This window comes from Xenopus laevis, chromosome 5L (assembly GCF_017654675.1).
Source record: "Xenopus laevis strain J_2021 chromosome 5L, Xenopus_laevis_v10.1, whole genome shotgun sequence".
Classification (NCBI taxonomy): domain Eukaryota; kingdom Metazoa; phylum Chordata; class Amphibia; order Anura; family Pipidae; genus Xenopus; species Xenopus laevis.
Window position 1 is genome coordinate 14,306,800 of NC_054379.1, and position 23,914 is coordinate 14,330,713.

The 23,914-nt window shown below is 39.4% G+C and overlaps 1 protein-coding gene across 2 annotated transcripts in view; it reads left to right on the top strand.

The window, feature by feature from the left end:
• spata17.L (spermatogenesis associated 17 L homeolog) overlaps positions 1-23,914 on the top strand; it is a 104,676-nt gene that overhangs the window by 11,483 nt on the left and 69,279 nt on the right. For both annotated transcript variants that reach the window (XM_018262605.2, XM_018262606.2), the window contains exons 4-5: positions 1,691-1,741; positions 22,013-22,116. In XM_018262605.2, coding sequence (XP_018118094.1) covers positions 1,691-1,741; positions 22,013-22,116 — 155 coding nt within the window. The remainder of the gene's footprint in view (positions 1-1,690; positions 1,742-22,012; positions 22,117-23,914) is intronic.

Sequence of the window (23,914 nt, forward strand, 5' to 3'; positions counted from 1 at the left end):
CCACTTGATCAAACCTACATCCCAGCGAAACTGCCAAAAATATATTTTCCTCTATTAGGATTTTATAGTCATTGGTACATGGTGTAATTGGTACATGGTGTAACTGTACCTGGTGCATTCTTCTGTTTAGTCGAATTTGTCACTTTATTCGGCTCACCACATCTTGGCACGAAACGAAAATATTTTTTTCCATTGCCAAACGTAGGTCTGTTATGAGATGGTTCCTGGGTGTGCTTATTGTCTGGTTTTCTGTATTTGACCCTTGCCTGTCCCTGACCTCTGCTGATTCGCTGCCTGTACTGACTTTAGCCTGTTACTGACTATTCTTCCCAATCCTGACTTTGTATTGCGTTTACGAATTGGTTTGACCCTGGCCTGTGTCCTTGACTATGCTTCTGGTTCCTGATTCCGTACTGTACCTGTCTGATTGGTATTGAATCAGACCTGTTCCACAACTACGCTTACTCTTGCTCCATCCTTCCTGATACACGTTCCAGTTGCCTTACCTTGGTTCTCTCACTATAAGACCTGGCGGCGTCCAAGTAACGAAGGGCTCCCCCTGACGTGAAAGTCGGCTGTAGAATTATGAGCCGAGACCAGAACCTTGTTGTTTGTTTTGGTTTTGGGATACCGGACATGGTTCCATTTTGTTCTTTCCATTTCCACCATTCTTCAAGAGTCTTTCTAACAATGCCCTCTTGCTGTTAGTAGGAAGCTGGGAGTTGTAGTTCAGAAACATCTGGAGGATCTTAGGTTGTCCATGTCTGCTCAAAGGTGCTTGCCTTTACCTTCTTAGTATAGTTTCTGCTTTGAAGACACTAATGTTGGTGTCTTTTAGCTTTAAGATTACAAGCAATTGGTCCTCCATTTAACTATTCCACTAAACTAAACTGCAGGAATGGTGCTGTTCTGGATGTCATGGAAAAAAAAAGAGAGAGGAAAAATGAAGCGGCATCATTGTGTTCATTTGTAAATAACATATTGCAGCCAACTGTTTCTTAATTGCCCAGACTGTTGATAAATAATCCAGTCCTGCTGCTCGCCACAGACAATTTGCTTTGGATCAGGCTAGGCAATTCAAATAACACTAATTATTTATGATTTTATGATGTTAAAATGAATATTAAATGAAAGAAAATTCCCAAGGATTACTCGGGTGGCAGCTAAGTACATAACATTTTGTACAGATGGTTGGAAGACACATTTTTGCTCCATCACCGCGTTTCGTATCCTTGAAGGATTTCGACTGAAGACAGCATATCTTTGAATTTTTCATTAAACCAGACGTCTTGAAATATGAATTCCTTTTATGTTTCTGTGAGTTTTGGGTAAGGGAACCCCAGTGAATAAATCATACAATACTATGTGTCACCAGCACTTGTGAATATTTCTGCTTTGTTATTTTATCCTCAGTAGAGCACCATTGATTATCAAACTCAGCGGAGAGCATTTTGCGATCATATATCTCCATTAGCTCCTACTTTGACTGCCATAGATTTTTCTGGTTAAGACTGCATTATGTATTAGCATTCTCATTCCTTCAATACCAAGTTTGATATTATTCTCAATGTGTGAAACTCATATCATGTATTATGTATAGACTTTCTTATCTTTTTGTATGTAAAAATAGGAGCCGTTTATCCGTGTAGCCGAATCTCGAGTCACCCTTTTCTTTTCCTTTCTTCCACAGACAGCGTACTTTATTATGAAGATGAATTTCTACAATGAAACGGCTGTCAGGGTAAATATTTCTTTACTTGTTACACAAATGAAAAGTCAATTGTGATCTGAATTTGCTTTTAATAAAATAAGTAAACTAGACTGATGCATAAATGATTAAGACACTGAAAAGGCATGGAGAAAAAAAGAGGAGAAAAGGAGCTGAAATATAAAGTTTATGACTTTGCAGTCAAACTAGAGCTCTCCTACCAAGTTTGTCTTTCGTATAAAGGGACACTGTTTCATTAAAGGAGAAGGAAAGCAGTTTATTGGCAATAGATTAGCCGCAATAGTGCAAGCTATAACACTATATTTATTCTGCAGAATGTTTTACCATACCTGAGTAAACAGCTCTAGAAACTCTGTGTTTGTTTAGGATGATAGCAGCTGCCATATTGGTTTGGTGTGACATCACTTCCTGCTCACTCATAGCTCTGGGCTCAGATTACAGTAGGGAGGGAGAGAGGAGCAAACTGAGCATGCCCAAGCCCAGGCGGTTTAAGCTGAAAACAGGAAGTCTTATACAGGAATTGGCCCTATTATCCAGAATGCGCGGAACCTGGGGTTTTCCTGATAACTGATCTTTCCATAATTTGGATCTTCATATTTTAAGTCTACTAGAAAATCATGTGAACATTAAATAAACCCAATAGGCTGTTTTTGCTTTGAATAAGGATCAATTATGTCTTAGTTGGGGTTAAGTACAAGGTACAGTTTTATTATTACCGAGAAAAAGGAAATTATGTTTATAATGTTTAATTATTTGATTATAATAAAGGCTATGAGAGACGGCCTTTCTGTAATTATTACCTTTCTGGATAACGGGTTTCTGGATAACGGATCCCATACCTGTACAGAAGTCCATGTGTACACAATAGAAGGAAAGAAATGTGATGTTTCTTTTGACAGAGGACTCAAAGCAGCATTACTTTGAGGGTTTACTGGTGTATTTATATAGACCTTTCTGATAAAGCTTACTTAGTTTTAGCCTTTCCTTTTTTCTTAATTCTGTGTCACCTTAAGTCTGTGTTCCCTCTTTGGCTTAAAACAGATTAAAAGGATGCTTATTATCATCCTGAATTTCTAAAATGGTTTCTTTCAAGACGGCATTTTAGACCAAGAGTTCTTAAAAACTTTCTCCCATGTAGATATTTATATTAGACAATAGCAGTTTACCTAGAGTTACAAGCACAATAAAATAACTAGAGCAATATTAGCCTTAATAACGTGCCGGAAATGAATGAGTCTCATCTACAAAACATCTTCTAGGGACCCAGGGTTGGCATCCAGCCAGGGGGTTCATATTTTATCAAATTTCACAGGGCAGCCACATGCCTCATTTGTCATTCGGATGGCGGGAAAGATGCATTAATGAAATGTAATCATGGCTGCAAGGACGGCTTGGTAGTACTCATCCAATAAACTGACATTTTGGCATAATATAGGGTTACTCTGACCAGGGTTCTAGCTTTATTTAGTGGGAAAAGATACTCTATCTCTATCTGGCCCAAAAGACAAACCTCTGGGTGCATACATTGGGGAATTCTAGATTGTCGGCCATGTATTTAATAACCTTGGTCCAAAACTGTTCTTTCTGGTAGGCAGTTCCAGGCCAAATGTAAGAAGGACAAGTCTGGGCTTTGTCATCTAGGGCAATGGGTTTAAGGATTCCTGCCCATTTTATGTAGTCTTAGAGAGGTAATATATACTGGGGGGTCATTTTCCACCATAGGGCCTATTTACAATGCCACACACAGTGTGCAAAGTGCAAAAAAAAGGCCACAATCAGTCACTGTGCAAATATCTGCAGGTCCCTGCTCTCCATTTTGGATCCCAGACCAGTGGCGTTTAAGGAGAACTAAAGCCTATCTAAAGAAGTAGCTTGAAATGTTGTACATTATGTTTTAGATTTCTGTACCAGCCCAAGGTAACCACAGCCCTTTAGCAGTAAAGTTCTGTGTCTCCAAAGATGCCCCAGTAGCTCCCCATCTTCTTTTCTGCTGATTCACTGGACATGCTCTGTGCTGCTGTCACTTACTATGGTGCCATAGCTCAGAATAAGAAAAAGTTTTTTCTGGGATAATGTCTATTGTAAAAAATGCAAGCTTTTGAGATTTAAAAAAAAAACAAAAAAAAACATTGTTACATGGATCAGGTAACAACTTTAATATTGTACGTCAGATGAAGAAATTGCTATGTTTTGGGTAGCTGAGTATGAGGAGAGTATAACAGTGCTTTATTAGTAGGCTCATGCAGGCATTACACAACAGTAAGCTTTCACTTTCACTTTTAAGCTACCAGGAAGTATGCACAGTATAAGTATGAGCACACAGTGACATCTACAGGCCATTTGCATGAACACCACATATTCCGCCTATAGTAGGAAAGCATTCGGACAACTATAATAAACAGCAACATTAAACAGTATGCATTTTAAAGCAATAATATACATTATTTACATCACATAGTCCTTGGTCCATGCAGGTAGTTTTCTCATTCTCTCAGTACGCCTTATAGCAGGGATCCCCAACCTTTTGAACCCGTGAGCAACATTTAGAAGTAAAAGGAGTTGGGGAGCAACACTAGCATGAAAAATGTTCTTGGGCTGCCAAAAAAGTGCTGCAATTGGCCATTTGGTAGCCCCTATGTGGATTGTTAACCTGTATTGAGGTTCTGTTTAGCAGTGCACCTGGTTTTTATACAACCAAAAGCCTGGAATTCAAAAATAAGCTTGTGCTTTGAGGCCACTGGGAGCAACATCCAAGGGGTTGGAGAGCAACATGTTACTCACAAGCTACTGGTTGAAAAGCAACATATTGCTCATGAGTTACTGGTTTGGGATCACTGCCTTATAGGTTCACATTCCTCAGGCCTTGCAGTTGATATCAGGAGTAGGAAAATGTCCTTCATCAAATGGAGTTTCTCCAAAGTCATATCTAACCGGAGAAAGATGACTTGCATTCCATATGTGTCCATCAGACAGTTCATATGTGTATGGTCCTCGCTGGCGTCTCACTTCAAGTGGTTTAGTAAATTTAGATTGTCCTTGTTTCAGTATTCCTGGTTTCTTAATTCTGACTAAAGATCCAGGCTGAAAGTGTACTTCTCTTGCACCACGTTTTCTGTCAGTATAAACCTTGCATTTGGCTTGTTGACTTTCACAATGTCAGCAGTAGGCACAGTATTTTGTGGAAGTTTGATGTCTGCAACATGTAACTTAGTGCGCATCTGTCTGCCATGTAATAATTCAGCTGGAGATGATTGAGTTGTTGCATGGCACGCTGCTCTGTAGTAGGAACTCTGTTGTAAATACTTTACGAGATTTCATATGAGACAAACTGTGGTCCATTTTCTGATATTAACTCCTTTGGATTACTTTCTCTGCTGATGACTGTAGACAGAAATGTTATTACTGTAGCTGATGTTATATGAGAAACAAATACAATTTCAGGCCATTTACTGTAATAGTCTATCAAGGTTATAGCAAATCTACAATCTATAGGAGCATCTGTAAAAGGACCGACAATATCAATAGCAAGTTTTTCCCATGCTGAATCAGGGAATGATACTGGTTTTATATCTGGTCTCGTCTTAACTTTATGTACAAAGTTCTTTGGACAGTGAAGTGTTGCTTTCTCTATCTGTGTTGCTTTGTGGTGAAATTTTAAACACTGGCTGTGTGGCAGGCACCAGGGCCGGAACTAGGGGTAGTCAGAAGAGGCAGTTGCCTAGGGCGCAATGATTAGGGGGTGCTGGGCAGCTACCTCTTCTGCCTACCCCTAGACTGAACCCACCTGGAAATCTGTTTGCAGTAAGCGCCGCACGCTGAAGCGAACGTGAATGTCTTTAATGTGCATGCACGCCGGACCGCCTTTACTGCGCATGCGCGCCCGGACCGCCTTTACTGCGCATGTGCACCGGGAACATGTTTACTGCGCATGCGCGCCGGAAACGGGAGAAAGGAAGGGGCGGGCTGGGCTGCCTAGGGCGCCCGGCCTGTTTGGCCCGCCTCTGGCAGGCACTAGTGCTATAGTAATGAGACCATCAACTAATTGTAGGTTTAATGCAGCAAAGAGATCCCTTCCAAGTAAATCAGTACCCTTATTCACAATGTAAAAGTCACATTTTGCAGTATTTGATTCAAATTGTACAGTCAGTGGCAAGAAACCAAGCACAGGGATTGGATCCTTTAAGTACCTGACCAGTTTCAGGGCAAGTGCAACAAGCGGATCTTTTGCAAAGTATTTCAAGACAATATCCTTTGGTAGTATAGAAAGAGCTGAACCTGTATCAAGCATCGGGTTAATGGAGTGTCCATTGTAAGCAGAAGCAGTACTGACACTGACAGTGCATATAAACTTGTCTGGAATAAATGTACCAGCTTTATCCACACTTAATACTGTGACATTTGTAGTAGTGTGTTGTGTTGAACCACAGTGAAAGCAGTATTTTTATTTGTATTTGCTGCACGGTTTTGCAGTGTAGGTGAATCCCTTTCCTTAGCACTGTATTTTGCCTGTGACTGTGCATTATTAGGCCACAGTGTTGAATTCACAGTCTGTACATTCCCAGCAGGTCCCTGACTGAGAGTTTTAGCCTCTGCCACTGTCACTGCTGTTTCAATTTGGCCAGCAACTGTAATAGCCTTTGCAAGGGTTAAATCTTGCACTAGGAGCAGTCTCTCTCTCTAATGTGAGGTGAGTTTGCTTTTCCACTATTTGGTCTCTTAGCATTTCATTTAGATTCCCAAACTCACAGGTAACAACCAGCTCTCTCAAAGCTGCTACAAATTGTTCTGTGGATTCGCCATTACCATACCTCCCAAGTGTCCCTGATTAGGCGGGACAGTCCCGATTTTACCTGCCTGTCCCGCCGTCCCGGATAGCAGGTGAAGATGTCCCGCTCTACCACAACCCTAAACCGCGCACAACTTCTTCCATAACTTCCTGTATTGGTGATGACACTTCCTGTGTGCGCCGGAGTCCCGATACGTGAACCACGCTTTTAAAGTCATGTCGTCTGGGTGCAAGATCGGTCCTTCCATCCTGAATATCGATCTATGTCGTCTGGCGGCGGAATGCGATCGCATGTTGCAGAGTGGGGCAGATTATCTACATCTGGATGTAATGGACGGGTGAGAAACCTCGCCGCTAATGTGCCGGCACTGGCACTCGAATAATAGTGCGCTATGCAGCGACTCTACTTCTCTGACCTCATCAGGCAGCACTTTCTAGTTTGCATTTGCAGTCACTTGATATACAATAAAAAGGGAACACTGTGCCATTCCGAATGATTTCCTCGCTGTGCCTGTGATGTTTCCTCGTTAAATTTAGTGACCGTTTGGGTGCTGGGGTACATAGGTTCTACATCCCCCTTAGTAGGGACTGCCATGCAGCTCTCCCTGCCCATTTAAAGTGATACGGCTTATATACAATTTGTAAAATGAACATGATAATTAGGGGGTGTGGCCACATAAATGGGCATGGCCAAAACATTTTTGTCCCTCTTTTGATTTCCAAAATGTTGGGAGGTATGCATTACGTTGTCCACGTTGGCAGAATTTATATCAGCAACCACATTTACTCTTGTCATGAAAAAGTTCTTTATAGCAGTAAGAGCAGTTTCATAAGTATCATCAGGTAATGGTAATGTATAGAATATACACTGTCCCTCTGCTCCCAGGCAGCGAATAAGTAAAGCTTTCTAGCAGCAGAAATCTCCCCTTGGTCAGCAGCAATAATGTAATTTTCAAACATACGGATCCAAGCAGTAAAAGGTATGGTAGGCTCACCAGGGTTTGGAAGAAAAGGTGCAGGCTGCTGCAGAGGTAGAAGAGCCATCATTGTCGCCATTTGTTATGTTTTGGGTAGCCAAGGATGAGGAGAGTATAACAGTGCTTTATTAGCAGGCTCATTTTCATTTGTTTAAGTCTCAAAAGCTTTTACTTTTGTTATACAGTAGAACCCACATGAGTCAGTTTTACTCTAAGATACAATATTTAGTGTGTTAATAACAAGGGTTAAAAGAGAAGGAAACCCCCCTGGGCGCAAAACTCCTCCCCCTCCCCTGTGTTGCCCCCCCTCCCTCCTGCCCCCTGGCCTACCTGTCCCCCTGGGCAAATGCCCCTAACTTGTTACTCACCCCTCTGCGCATGTCCTGTCCACGGAGTTCACAGTCGCCATCTTCTCCCACGCGCGTCTTCTTCCTGCTTTGACCGGTGTCTTCTGGCGCATGCGCAGTAGGAACATTTACCGGTACGGATCTACTGCGCATGCGCCGATTGTCGGAGAACTTCGTGACATTCGGCACATGCTGAGTAGATCCGTACCTGTTCCTTCTCCTTTAAGCATTGCAGTGTTAATGTTACATTATGGGGGGGGGACGTGCAAGACTACACATACACAACCTAAAGCAATAAGTGATTGGTGCAGGACTGTATAAGGGTCAGACTAATTGGAATTGACTATTTACAGGCAGAACTATGGCAAAATATTAGAGATGCACCAAATCCACTATTTTGGATTCGGCTGAATCCTTCGTGAAAGATTTGGCCGAATACTAATTTGAATATGCTAATTAGGGGTGGGAAGGGAACATATATTTTTACTTCCTTGTTTTGTAACACAAAGTTTTGCGATTTCCCTCCCCGTCCCTAATTTGCATATGCAACTTTGGATTTGGTTTGGCCAGGCAGAAGGATTTGCCGAATACGAATCCTGATGAAAAAGGCCGAATCCTGGATTCGGTGCATCCCTACAAAATATACATCTGGTTAGTATGTTAAACCTCTTTATTTTACAAATAATAATATTCACAGAGGACAAAGAACAATTTTTGAGACAACATTTTTTATGCAAAATCCTGGAAAACATTACTTAAAATTAGGGAAATGCGCCCCTTAAAATGCATTATAAATTGGTGGGACCACAAATAAAAAAAAAAAAATGTAAAATGCAGAAAAAATTAAAATCAGGGTACTTAAAATCAGGGTTTCACTGTATATCACCCACAGAAAAACTCTATTTTTTTTCCTTTTTTGTTAAAAGATTTCCAGTATACATGAAGGGAAGAAATCTTTTTTTTTTTTTTGCCCTCTGGGTAACTTTCTCCTTTTGCTTATACAAGTAAAAATAATGTTTTATTTCTCTGTCTTTATGAAAGAAATCCAGTTCCACTTTACAGAGCATGCTTTTTTTTTCAAGCTTTGTTTCTTTGTTTTCTTTTTTTCCCCTTTATAAGAAAGATTTATTATGGACAGTGCAGGAAAAATCCCACTTGCCATTTATCTTTAGGTGCCCACATATCTCTCCTACAGAGTTCCATGGCAGTGATGCAGTGCAGGATATTTTTCTAGACCTATATCTTTTTATCTTAGTGGAAGTGCAATAAAACTACTTGTAGTGTTTTTGACCTTCTCTGCCAGGAGTTACTTCTTTTTGTTCCAGCAATAGTTTATTTTTTTTGTCTCCCAGTTATAACGATGATGGGCTGTAGCAGTCGGGGAAGACAACTTTCTGTCTTTATACATTGATATTGTCACAAACAGATGTGGGTTTGTGGGGGGGGTGTATTTTATATATAAGCGTGTGCACATGTGTGTGTGTGTGTTTACATACAAAATGACAAAGACAGATGGTCTATACAGCTCCCTTGGATTTATTATTTAGGGGCAGATTTATCAAGGGTCGAATTTTGAATTGAAAAAAACTTTGAAATTCGAATTCAAAAAGACCAACCGAAATTAAGTCGAAGTTCTTTTGGGTTGAATAGGTCAGTTTTTGATCGAATAGGTCCGTAATCGGCCGAATTCAAATAGTTCGAGTTGAAGTAATCAAATTCAATTCAAAGTTTTTTCATAAAAAAAGTCTATTTTTCAAAGTCCACCAATTGACTCCAAATAGGTTCTGGGAGGTCCCCCTTAGGCTAAAACAGCAATTTGGCAGATTTTAGATGGCGAATGGTCGAAGTCAAATTTTTAAAGAGCATTTTTAGATTTTTTTGCAAATTCAAATCGAATTTGGACGATTCCCTAGTCGAAGTACACAAAAATATCTTGAAATTCGAATTTTTTCAATTCGAAAATTCACCTCGACCTTTGATAAATCTGTCCCTTAATCTGTAATTCAAAAATGCACTGGAAGTCAGTTTTACTCTTTGGGGCACATTTATCTAAGGTCAAATTTCTAATTCATGTGAGTTTTTCAAAACTCCCATAGATTCCCATGAACTAGAAATTCGAGCAATCGAAATGTATTAAAAAAATAAATAATTATCAAAAGTCGGGTGAATAGGATCGAGCCGAAAATTTGAATCAAATTAGATTCGAGTTTTTTCTCCAAAAAAAATTTGAATGTCAGGAAGGCTGCAAACAACACCAAATTGATCCCAGGACATCTTCTATTTACTAAACAGCAATTGGGGAGGTTTTAGGTGGCGAATAGTCAAATTCAAGTTCTTTAAGGGCCAGTGTATGATACATTTTGAAAATCAAATTCGAATTTAAAAAATAACAAAAAAAAAAACTTGAATTGAATTTTAATAATTCCCTAGTTGAATTTGACAGTTTTGGCCATAAAAAAAAACCTCAAAAATTTGAATTTGAAAAATCGAATTTTCTTTTTGACTCTTGATAAATCTGCCCGAGTGTGTATGTTCACCCCTTGATCTGTGTGCATTGCCATTTTCAGATCCATCCTTAAAGGAAGAGTACAGTATAAAAATAAAAACTGTATAAATAGACAGGCTGTGCAAAATAAAAAATGTTTCTAATACAGTTAGGCAAAAATGTAATGTATAAAGGCCAATAAATCCTAATTAGCATATGCAAATTAGGGGTGGAAAGGGGAACATATTTTTTGTTTTGTGACAAAAAGGCATGCGATTTCCTTCCCCACCCCTAATTTGCATTTGAAAATTAGGATTTGGTTCGGCGGGGAAGAAGGATTCGGCCGAATCCTGCTGAAAAAGGGCGAATCCCAAACTGAATCCTGGATTCGGTGCATCCTTAATTCAGACATAGTTACAAAAAAAAAAATAGATATATTTTCGCATCCTTACTGACGTTCAAGCTGAGTTATATGCTCATTTTAAAAGGAAAATAGGCATTCTTCCCTCATCTGAACTTGGTTTCAGGCTGATCCCCCACCTATATATAGGTCCTGCACAGAGGCCCTTTATCAAGACGTCTCCTTCTTTTGCGCAGCTCTAATACATCTGCTAGGAAAGAAACCCCCCTATAAGATATATTGGATCTAACTGTCAATGAATATCTGACACCCAACTGCTGCATGAAGACAGAATGAAGAGAAACAGATGCTGAGAGAGGAATAGTGAACATAGGGGCTCACTAAAGAGCGAAGCGCCTAACACTAGTACAAATTTGCCAGCATGATGTAATTTCGTTACTTCGCCGATTTACTAACGGGTGCTGGCGTAAATTCGCTAGCGAAGTGGACTTACTCTAGCGCTACTTCGCACCCTTACGCCAGGCAAAGTTGTGCTATGTCGATGGGACGTAGCTACGCTAATTCACTAACTTGCGCATTTTACTGAACGTTAACTCTTGCGCCAGGCTTGCTTTCGCCACCTCAAACCAGGCGAAGTGCAATAGAGTAGATAGGGCTTGCTTCAAAAAAAGTCGAAATTTTTTCTAAGTCCCGAAAAACGCTGGCATCTTTTCCTTTTTTAAGGGTGATAGGCTGAAAAAGAGCGTACATTTTTTTGGGGGTACCCTCCTTCCCCCCTACATTTCCTAACATATGGCACCTAAACTATACAGTGGGCAAATGTATAGGGCAATATAACACCTCTATTTTATTTTATGAAGCTTTCCCAGGCTTGTGTAGTGTAATGTATTTGCTGCTACATATACGTCCATTGTACTTTAACTTGGCGCCGTATGCAAATTAGGCATCGCTAGAGTAACTTTGCTTTCCTTGACAAATTAACGCTAGCGCAACTTCGCTACCGTTCGCCTCCCTGAGTGCAACTTCAGATTTTAGTGAATTAGCGGCGCCCTGGCGAAGTGTGTCGAAGCCTGCGCTAGCACAACTCTGCAGGTTAGTGAATTTGCCGCATAAACTTGATTATTTCAGAAACAATACATCATTTTTAATTGATTGTATTTAGAAAGTTTCTTATTTCAATATGAGGAAGCTTAGATTAAATTTATAATTTAATAATTATCATTTTTATTTTCACAATAGTTCCCCTTAAAAAATAAAGGGCAAGAAGAGACAGTGCTCTACCACTGAATGTCCTCTTTACCGTCTTATGTCTAGAGCCTTACACATTTCGTGCCTTGTGGGCACAAAATGCGTAACGCTTTTTTTCCCGAGATGTTTTTCTACTAAATAAACTTTTTTAACTGCATCAAATTTTGGAGTGCGGTCCAGTTTGTGCGAGCCTGCTACTACATACAAAGCACACGGCTTATACGGTGATGTATTTTCTCAGAACAGCGCCTATAACAATAAATGCTTTTCAGTGTCTTTTAACACACAAATTCATGCAAGCCTAATTGGATTTACCATGCAAATCGCCTCCAATCAATAACATTCTAAATGCTGAAGATCTCGATTGCTCCGTGACTCCATTGTGCTTCGTCTTTATGTCTTTTATTAATTTTGTTAGTGAAATAAAGATATTGTAATGATGGCACAGCATCGCCACTGGGAAAGACTAGGCTTCACAAATAAAGCTCCTTCTAAGGTATAAATCGAGAACTTTGCTTAAGAAAAAAATTCTTCTCTTGCTGCCGTAAGCTCCCTTGACTCTACTTAACACTGGCCCTAATTTACATTTTTATAACTCGAGTCCTGAGGAGCCCTAAATCAGAACCATATTACTGTAACTTTCATTTGCCTGTAATATGAATCAACATCTACGATTTTAGCCATTTACGCTCTGTATCCGGTTTTAGCAACAAAAGTAAACCTTATTATGAGGAATGTTTCTTGCGAGCAGATGGCTTTGACGTATTAAGGTTTTTTTTGCCATTTGTTTAGAGCTTGGAATAAACATTATTTATAAGACCACTTACATTTGGATGTTATTTAATGAGAAATATGCATCATTGATTTGACTAGCAGAAGAGGTCATTTAGAATTTGCCCGTTAACAAGCTGTAATCTGCTGAGCACACAATGACTTTGTTCTGCGCTGATCAACGACAATAATTGTTTTGCTCCGATCATTGTTAAAAAACTTCCTAATTGTCTTGAAGGTCACGGATTTCTCTGGGTTTAAAAAGTGAAAAACCTCTTTGTCGTTCACAGTTGTTGGAAACGTGCAATTAGACGGTACAGGGCTCATTTACTAATGCTATATTACAAGCAAAATTGTGGCCATTTAAAGGTTATTCACAAAGGTACTTGCATATATAAAACGGGATGCTAGGTGGGGTGCATGGATACAAGGTGCCTTGGAATTAAAAGGGTTGTTCACCTTTAAATTAACCATTAGTTTTGAGTTATTTAGCAGCTCTCTAGTTTGCAATTTCAGCAATCTGGTTGCTAATCTCCAAATTACCCCTAGCAACCATGCATTGATTTTAGGAAGAGACTGGAATATAAAATGGAGAGGCCTGAATAGAAAGATGAGTAATAAAAAGTAGCAACAACACTAAGAGGCACATTTATTATAGGTTGAATTTTGAATTCATGTTTTTTGGAACTCTATTAGAATCGAATATACTCAAAATTAGACTGGGAGGTTATTTAATAAAACCATCGAATATCTAAAACTTGCACGAATTTTACCGACTCGAAAACTTGAATTGAATTCGTAACGAATTCGACTAAACTTGGTTCAAATGTCAGCAAGGCTAATAACATGACCAAATTGATGCCTGGACCTCTCGCATTGACTTATACATGAACTCTGCACGTTATAAGTGGCGGATAATCGCATTTGAATATTTAAAGGGCCAGTGTCTGATAAATCTCAGAATTTGAATTAAAATTCAAATCGCTTTCGGATATTTCACAATTCGAATTTGAGCGTTTTGACCATAAAAAAAATTCAAATTCAAATTTTCGATTCAACCCTTAATAAATCTGCCCCGAACTTTGTAGACTAAAGGCCTCCATACACGGGCCGATAAAAGCTGCTGACAGACTGCGTCGGCAGCGTATTGGGCCATGTGTTGCCCCATCCGATGGGCTTCCCCGACCGATATCTGGCCGGAAGTTGGCCAGATCTTGATCGGGTGGGTTAAAAAATCCCGTTGGACCGCGGCCGCATCTATGTGGTCCTGCGACTCGACCGTCCGTATCGGATACATTATGATCCGATTGTTGGGCCCTAGGGCCCACGATTGATCAGCCCGATATTGCCCACTTGTGGATCTCTACGTCTATGGCCACCTTTTGTTTTGTCTATGGCCACATTAGTTTTTTATATGGGGTCAGTGACCCCCATTTGAAAGCTGGAAATAGCCAGAATAAGAAGGCAAATAATTCAAAAACTCTATAAAAAGGAAAAAATAAAGGCCAATTGAAAAGTTGCTTAGAATTAACCATTCTATAACATCTACTTCCTTCCCAATCTGAGGACCAGGTGCACGGGAAAGTTTGCCATTTGTTTAAATATCCTGCATGCAAAGTCCCTTGGCACCCTGAGAAAGAGGCATGCAGTGCCGTAACTACCGGGGGAGCAGGGGGTGCGCTTGGGCCAGGGCTCGCACCCCCTCATGGCCCCCTAGCAGCTTGCGCGCCACTGACTTCTTCAGTGTTTCCGGGCATACGGAGGGGTGTGGGGGCATGGCTGCATGTCCCGTGCCAGGGCCCGCCCCCTCTAGTTACGTTACTGGAGGCATGTGCACTGGACAGTGGGGTGGGATCAGTGGTGGAATATTGGCATGTGAGGCCCCTAGACTACATCCACACCCACCCTTTAGGCTAATAGCTGGGTCCGATTGCATGCACACACTCACCTTGCCTGGCTTCTTCTCTCCGTAAGTGCACCTGACCGGACCCAGCAGCACAAGTAAAAATAAATAGTAAAAGAAAAAAAATAGAAATAACAATTGGGGAAAAAAGATAGATGGACCCCTGATCATACCCTGCATTAATCTGCCCCTGGGCAGGACAGAGAGCGAGGACAAGGGCCAGCCTAGGGCCTACTGAAGTACAGATCCAGCCCTGGATAAGAAAATAATACAACTATTTTGTCTCACATACAGTACAGTCATTTGTCAAGGGTCAACAATCTTGTTTGACACTTCCCTTAGATTTAACTTTTTAGGGGAATATCACTATTTCCTCGATATTTGTGTTAATCCACACATTACCGTTATCCGGAAACCCATGATCCAGAAAGCTCCAAATTTCGAAAAAGCCCGTCTCCCATAGTCTCCATTTTAGCCAAATAATCCAAATTTTTAAAAATGATTCCTTTTTTTCTCTGTATTAATAAAACAGTAACTTGTACTTGATATTATTATAGGAATGTGTCAGTATCACTTAAGCTAAGCAGTTCTGAATTACAGAAAGAGCTGTTATCTGGAAACCCGTTATCCAGCAAGCTCTGAATTACTGAAAGGCCATCTCCCATAGACTCTGTTTTATCCAAAGAATCCAAATTTATTTTATTGGAAGCAAAACCAGCCTATTGGGTTTACTTAGGGGCAGATTCACTAAGGGTCGAATTTCGAAGTTAAAAATACTTCGAAATTCGACCCTCGAATTGAAATCCTTCGACTTCGAATATCGAAGTCGAAGGATTTAGCGCTAATCCTTCGATCGATTTTTCGTTCGATCGAACGATTAAATCGTTCGAATCGAACGATTCGAACGATTTTAATTCAACGATCGAAGGAAAATCCTTCGATCAAAAAAAGATTAGCAAACCTATGGGGACCTTCCCCATAGGCTAACATTGACTTCGGTAGGTTTTACCTGCCGAAGTAGGGGGTCAAAGTTTTTTTTAAAGGGCAAGTACTTCGACTATCGAATGGTCGAATAGTCGAACGATTTTTCGTTCGATTCGTTCGATTTTGTTCGATTTCGTTCGAATTCGAACGAATTTAACCAATTCGATGGTCGAAGTACCAAAAAAAACTTCGAAATTCGAAGTATTTTTCATTCGAATCCTTCACTCGAGCTTAGTGAATCAGCCCCTATATGTTTACATGATTTTCTAGTATACGTGGTATGAAGATCCAAATTACAGAAAGATCTGTTATCAGGAAAACCCCATGTCCCGAGCATTCTGGTTAAAAGGACCTGTACCTGTACAGAGAAAAGGGAAGGGTAGGAAGCCACTGAAATCATTTTAAGCAATGTATAATGTTAGAAGGACATTTGCTTTGATTATGCAGAAAAATAAAAATTGGGTGGAGTTCTCCTTTCCTCTAGTGCTGGCTTTTACTTTTAATTAGCATTTTTATTTGGGAAATAATTCAGTATATTCTCGGATCTGACTTTCATTTCAGCCTTAAAGTTTAAATCTTTTGCTGCTTCTCAAAATAATGCCTCCCGTAATGTTACTTTCATAGCATCGTCTGGTGTTTTTTTTTTATAGTATACTCTGCCTGACAACTCTTAGTATGCAGCTTAATAACTCTTGAAAGGTTGGGGAGGGGGAGATCGCATCTAAAGTAATGCGATCAGCACCTTTAAACCCACACACAAAGAGGTCTGATATATATGCCCCATGGTGAAAAGGAATATTTAGTGGTTTTTATTTCCAGCACCAGAATTTACAGCCTTTTTGATACTGATGTTCACAATAAATTTGTAAGGAACCAACACATGACTCTAATGCATTTTGGCTCGGTGTCAAATACCATGATCATTATAATGCCTGATAAAACTTGTCATTCATTGCAAATAATATTTCATTTATATATACATATATGTACACACCCACCACTGCGGATCTCAAGGAAACAAGGATAAACAATTTTCAACTGTAAGGGCAGAGACACACGCTCGGAGATGGGGAGATTAGTTGCCTGGCGACAAATCGCCTCTTCTTCGAGCGACTTATCTCCCAGAACTGCCTTCCCGCCAGCTAGAATGTAAATCGCTGATGGGATGGCACTCTGAGTGCTTTGTTTTCCAAAGTCGCCTGAAATTGCCTCATGAGGAAACTTGGACGACTTCGGAAAACGAATCGCTCCGAGTGCCTTCCCGCCAGCCATTTACATTGTAGCGGGCGGGAAGGAATGGGAAGGCAATTCGGAGAGATTAGTCGCACCGAATAAGAGGAGATTTGTTGCCAGCCTATGCAAAGGACCTACCACAGGCAGGGTGGCCTACGCAAAGGCAGCATTTTTACATTCAAATTTTCATGCCAAAGCACTTATGTTGCCACAAAAACAATGAAAACAAAGAGCCAAACACACCAGAAGTCTCCCTATTCTGATATCTGTTAGGGATGCACCAAATCCACTATTTTGGAGTCAGCCGTACCCCCGAATCCTTCGTGAAAGATTCAGCCGAATACCGAACCGAACCCTAATTTGCATATGCAAATTAGAGGTTGGAAGGGGAAAACATTTTTTACTTCCCTGTTGTGTGACAAAAAGTCACGCAATTTGCATATGCAAATTAGGATTCCGATTTGGTTCGGCTGGGCAGAAGGATTCGGCTGAATCCAAATCCTGCTGAAAAAGGCCAAATCCTGGTCGAATCCCGAACCGAATCCTGGATTCGGTGAATCCCTAATATTTATGGCCTTCCATATCCTGACTTATATGATAGACCAGTGCACAGGCATCATACAACTGAATAGTGTATGCATTTAATATTTCTATGCAGCAGTCTAAAGTTGGCCATACACAGGCCTATTGCTTAATCTCTAACTGTTCATATATGACATGATACATACAGTACTAGTAGATGACATTTTCAAATGAGCCCAAACTGACTGACATATATAGAGTAATACATGGACATTGGTCCAGATCAGCAGCCTACACCTCATTTATTAATAATAAATCAGTCCCTAAGGGGCAAATTTATTGACATTCAAATTAGAGTTTGTAAATTTGACTTTGCAGGCGTAAAAAATGCAAATAAATGGCCACCTGGAAGCTGGTGAGTGCGTTTCGATTCGATGGAGCTGTGATGCACTTGGATAGAAAAAAGTCCTAAGCAGAATATCATACCTCCCAACTGTCCCTTTTTCAGAGGGACAGTCCCTCTTTTGACAGCTCAACCTAGGGTCGCTCATTTGTACTGGAAAGTCCCTCTTTTCTCTGCACTGAACAGCCAGAAAAATAAACAAACTTTCTCACTTAATTGGCTTTTGGCAGAGAGGCCAGTACAGCTAACAGGTGCAACTAAGATACTTTGTAACAATTCTGAGATAAGAAAATAAGTAATTTTAACAGTTTACATAAGGAGAAATATTTTCAAATTTTTATAATGAACATGGTAATTACGGGGTGTGGCCACAAAAATGGGTGTGGTCAAAAAAATTGCCGCACTACATGCAGAAAAGATTTTTGTCCCTCTTTTTACTTCCAAAATGTGGGGAGGTATGGAATTTGGATTGAAATAAATCCAAAATTGGATTGAAATAAATAGCCGATCTAAGGAAAGGGACCTTGGGATTTTATAGAGAATAAACCGAAAATGTCTACTTGATACCGAGCGAGGAATTCTGTACCAAACTGGAAAAATTTATTTTCTTTTTCCCTTACATCTCTAAATCAGTGGCTGGGGGTTGTCTGCCTACACTGTTGCCATACCACTTCCATGAGAGATTACCTCTTCAGCTTTTAGGCAAAATATACTTTTAGTAATTCCACTGAAAATAATTCAAAAAAGCCATGCTTAATTTCAGCTTTTGTGTGCATTTCAAAAATGCAAATAAATTGCCACCTGGAAGCTGGTAAGTGCGTGTCGATGGAGCTGTGTTTTCAAATTTTAAGATGCTTTTCACTTCATTTTAAATTAATTGAAAATTTGTCAGAGGCAGGGAAGTTGGAGGCAGAATTTGACTTCAATGCGTTCTAGCTGTTTTTTGGGTTTTATCACATTTTTCTTTTTTGATTTTTTTTTTTCCCCATAAATAATTGCACATTTAGGGGCCGATTCACTAACTTCGAGTGAAGGATTAGAAGTAAAAATACTTCGAATTTCGAAGTAATTTTTGGGCTACTTCGACCATCAAATGGGCTACTTCGACCTTCGACTACAACTTCGAATCGAGGGATTCGAACTAAAAATCGTTCGACTATTCGACCACTCGATAGTCGAAGTACTGTCTCTTTAAAAAAAACTTCGACCCCCTAGTTCGCCATCTAAAAGCTACCGAACTCAATGTTAGCCTATGGGGAAGGTCCCCATAGGCTTGGCTAACTTTTTTTGATCGAAGGATATTCCTTCGATCGTTGGATTTAAATCCTTTGAATCGTTCGGTTCGAAGGATTTAATCGTTCGATCGAAGGAATAATCCTTCGATCATACGATTGCACTATTTACGCTAAATCCTTCGACTTCGATATTCGAAGTCGAAGGATTTCAATTCCCAGTCGAATATCGAGGGTTAATTAACCCTCGATATTCGACCCTTAGTGAATCAGCCCCTTAAGGTTTTTCAGATTTTACATTTGGAGGAAAAAAAACTTAAATATTATAATTTCGCTAAATCTGCCCTTAACAGTCTGATAGAATTTCACTATATTTTCACAAGGTGACCCAAAAAATCTAGTTGTGTGTTGTATCCAACTGGCCTAGAGCATTAATGTTTGACACTTAATTATTGCTGAAAATCCATAATTAATAGCATATATTCAGAAGCAACTATAATGCCTACAGGGCAGGGTATTAAATTGCAAATTTATTTTTCTTTTTACATTTTTGCAACACAATAATAATTGCACTGACGCTCCGGTTAAATTGCAGCCTGGGTGCAACTCCATGTGTATGCAGATAATGGAACCTTTTAATGAATTAGTTTGCTTCATTAATATTGATGTCATAGCCCAGTAATGAGAATGGGAATAATATAATGCCATAAATCTCATTGTCGATTGATTTGGCGCACAATGACTACGTTAGTTCTTATTTAGAGTTACAACATCCTATGTTTCTTTAGTACTTCCCTGTAAGGCACCGATGGATCCAATTTACAGCTGCCCATTGTTTGTTGGAACGATACCAATAGACTAGATGCCTGTTGGCACATAACACTCTCTTATTGGTGATAAAAGGAAAGCCTTGCTTATATGCATGACAATCTAATAGTATCCCACTGGGGGTTATTTTGTTGCCCTTATTGTTTAACATGTATTACATAAATGACATTGAAGAGGGGATTGTGAGTAATGTTTCAATTTGTATAGATGATAGTAAATTATGTGTCAGGGTAAATACAAGGGAGGATGTAAATTGATTACAGGAGGACATGGACGGACTGGAAAATTGAGCGACTAGGGCGCAGATGAGTTTTACTGTGGATAAATGGGCTGTGATGCACTTGGGTAGAAAAAAGTCCTAAGCAGAATATTACCTAAATTGGATTGAAATAAATAGCCGATCTAAGGAAAGGGACCTTGGGATTTCATAGATAATAAACCGAAAATGTCTACTTGATACCGAGTGAGGAATTCTGTACCAAACTGGAAAAAACTTTCATTTTCTTTTTTCCCTTACATCAGTGAGTGGGGGTTGTCTGCTTACCCTGTTGCCATACCACTTCCATGAGAGATTACCTCTTCAGCTTTTAGGGAAAATATACTTTTAGTAATACCACTGAAAATAATTAAAAAAAAAAGCCATGCTTAATTTCAGCTTTTGTGTGAATTTCAAAATGCGATTTAAGTATTATATTTTTCTTGAAAATAAACTGAATGGACTGGTCTTAGAAAATTAGCAAGCATTTTATTGGTTGCACCAATAGCTGTAGTGCATTGCCAAAGTGGTTGGGTCTAGGGATGCACTGAATCCATCATTTTTGGATGATTCGAACCCCTGAATCATTTGTGAAAGATTCGGCCGAAAAATGAAACTAAAATAATTTGCATATCCAAATTAGGACAGGGAGGGTGAAAAAGAACCATGCGCACAGTGCGCTGTAAAAAAAATAATTCTTCCTTGTTTTTGTGAAGAACAGTCACATGATTTTAAGGATTTGGTTCTGCCAGGCACGAGAATTCGGCCGAATCCAAATCCTGCAGAAAAAGGCAGAATCCTTGCCAAATACCAATCCAGGATTGGTGCATCCCTAGTTGTGTCGAATTACATTCATCTTAGCAGATATCCAATTGCATGTTTATGACTTAATTTGAAATGTGGTTTGGAATGCACTTATACCTCCGCCTTTAATTCCTACCCCAATGGTGATTTTGTTTTAAAATTTTAACTCGTAAGGGGGTCATTTACTAACAGTCAAATTTCTAATTTTTGTAATTTTTTTTTTTTTAAAAAAGCTCTAAAATTTAAAGATTTATGAAGTTTAAAAACTACAAAATCCAGGTAAAAGTTGTCAAGGTTCAACAGAAGAGGACCGTTTTAAATCAGTTTGGACTTTCATATTTTTTTTTACACTAGGAATTGTCTGGAAAACGTGAATTTTTAGAGGTTTTCAAGTTATTCCTATTTTTTAGCGCAGAATTCATTAATTTTTATTTGGATTTTGTAATAATCTCATGTCATTTGTAGTTTGAGTTTATGAGTTTAGTCGTGGTTTCAAAAACCACGAAAATGAGACTTTTGATAAATAGACCCCCCCATGTCTAAACAGTATATTTTACCTTGTATATAACCAGTATACATTGCCTTTGTTAGAATACTACGGTCCTAAAATTATTATCCCCTTGTGCATTAATCTAATTATAGGATTTGTTGCCTAATTCACCTTCCCGGCTTTTTTAGTTGCACATAGTGATGAAATTAAGCTAAACTTTAATTTCCATTTAATTATGTTTGTCAAGTTGCTCACAAATGGAATACTAAGGAAGAGGGCTCAGGGATGCAGAAAAGGAGTACACGGTGCCATAGAAATTAGGAGAGATGAACAGTTTATTTATGTTTCTGCTTGTTTAGTTCTAGAAGTGTAAGATGGCCAATTTGTCTTAAAATTGTACTTCTAGATAAAGATATTAAAACTAGTTGCACAGTTTGGCTCTGAGAGGTTTTCTTTAAATTCTTCAGTTATATTAGCAGCTGTATTATGCGCCCATTTCCTTGCAGGTATCAGTCTAGCTGCAGTAAAGGTGTGTGGTGCCCATGTTCTGATACTGAGCAGGAGTTGGGTTTGAAGAACACTTACGGTATAAGGAAAGATATTAACACGAAGATCCTGTTCAACAAACTAGTGATTTTTCTTTTGTTTTTAAGATCCAAAAGAGGTGGAGAGGCTACTTTGTCCGAAAGTATGTACACAATTACTATGCTCTGAAGAGGTACCTAGAAGGAGTGACCATCAAAAATAATATTGTCAGGTAGGTACAATTCATAATAAAATTGTTGCATGCTAGAATATGATGGGATAGACACTATTGCCCATGCATGTTTTTTTGTATTTGTTTGCAGCTCTTCAGCTATCTGTATTTACCCTAGCAACCAGGCAGTGATTTGCGAGAAACATTTTAATATGAATAAGTAAAGAACGAAATATGAAGATATGCAATTTTGCTCTCCATTGCTCAAAAGAGATATTAATCAGATTAGTGACTAAGTTGATAAAGTGTATCAGTGCTGAGCACAGGTTGGCCAAGGTGGGGTTGTTTATGCAGGAGAAGAGGAACTTGAGATGTGATAACTATGTATAATTATACATATTCAGAGATTTTTATAGCCTTCGTGACATTCCAGTCTTTCCGGAGAAAATCTCGATTCATACGAATCAAATACAATTTGAACTTTCGGGTCCGAACCATCCAATCGAATATTAGCCATTCAATTTTTTTTTAAATAACCAAGTGGAATTGTGAGTATTTTCACATAAAAAATTCACATGATTTCAAAATTCAACCTTTGATACATGGGCCTCCCAGTGTTTGACTTGGCTAGTTTTCGACTCCACTTTCGATATTCCCCCAGTATAGACATTCGTTACTCTATCACTTAAAGGTTTTGATTGTGGCCTGGCTCTGGCCGGTCTTCGGCATCTCCCTTTCGGCTTTGGCATTTGACCCGAGCCAGTACTTTGCTGTTGCTCCCTGCTCACAGCCCCCTCTGCACCTCACTCCTGTGCTCACCACAGCCCCAGGACCTTACCTCCTTGTACTCTGATCCAGCACTTGCTCAGGTAAAAAAGTTTGGGACCTCTGAACTAGGAGTTTTTCACAAAAGGATTGATCTTGATGGACACGTGTATTTTTTTTCAGCCGCATCACATCTCATCTCTATTTGCAGTTTATATTTAGTGGAAAAACACTGCGGGAATACAACCATGAGATTATAAAGCCATACGGAAAAAGAAACCGCACTCTTTCGTGAAACAAGGGTGTCTTTTATAAATCTTTTGATATTTAAGGTCAGCATTATTAAGATGTGACTTTCCTGTGCTGAGTTTGCATATTCCTGAGTAAAGGCTTATGCCAGCAACAACAGCGCAAGTTAAATTTGGTGCATTTGCATTAAACTCTAACATATTATTGGCTGTCAGATAGGCCTTGTTATGCTGTCCATCCTCATTTAACTATCCCATAAGATCTCTTAATGAAGTTAAGACCCAAGTTCATGCCAATAATTCTGTGGCAAGAGTTGTGCAATGTAACAATTCATCACTTGTCAGGAAGGCACTTTCAGTTTATACATTAAATAAGGGCATCCTCATGCCTACTTAATTAGAACGGAACAGTTTGCATATTTACTAAATGCAGGGTGTCATTGCCACCACGGCCTATTGCCTACATGAATTATTTCTCTATCTGCAATAAACAGCTGGGTAATTATTACTGCTATAATCAGATAAATTCCCTCTGTAAGGGTTTTCTTACATGGTAATTCTTTGAACTCATCCAAAGCCGAGGGAAATTTATGAACTCCTGCATGAAGACCACTTTGTCAGAGAAGAGTGTCCCTGCTTTCACTGTCAAGGACACGGCAAGAGCAGCTGAGTCTGTAAATATAAACAATCTCAATCCCTGATCTTACTGTCAGACCCGTATACAGTATAAATACAGTTATACTGCTTTGTTTAGTAGTAATGATGACACAATTACGTGTGTGTGTGTAATCATGCATCCTCTACTGTGAAAAATATCCAAAAAATCGGACAACAATAGTCTATGG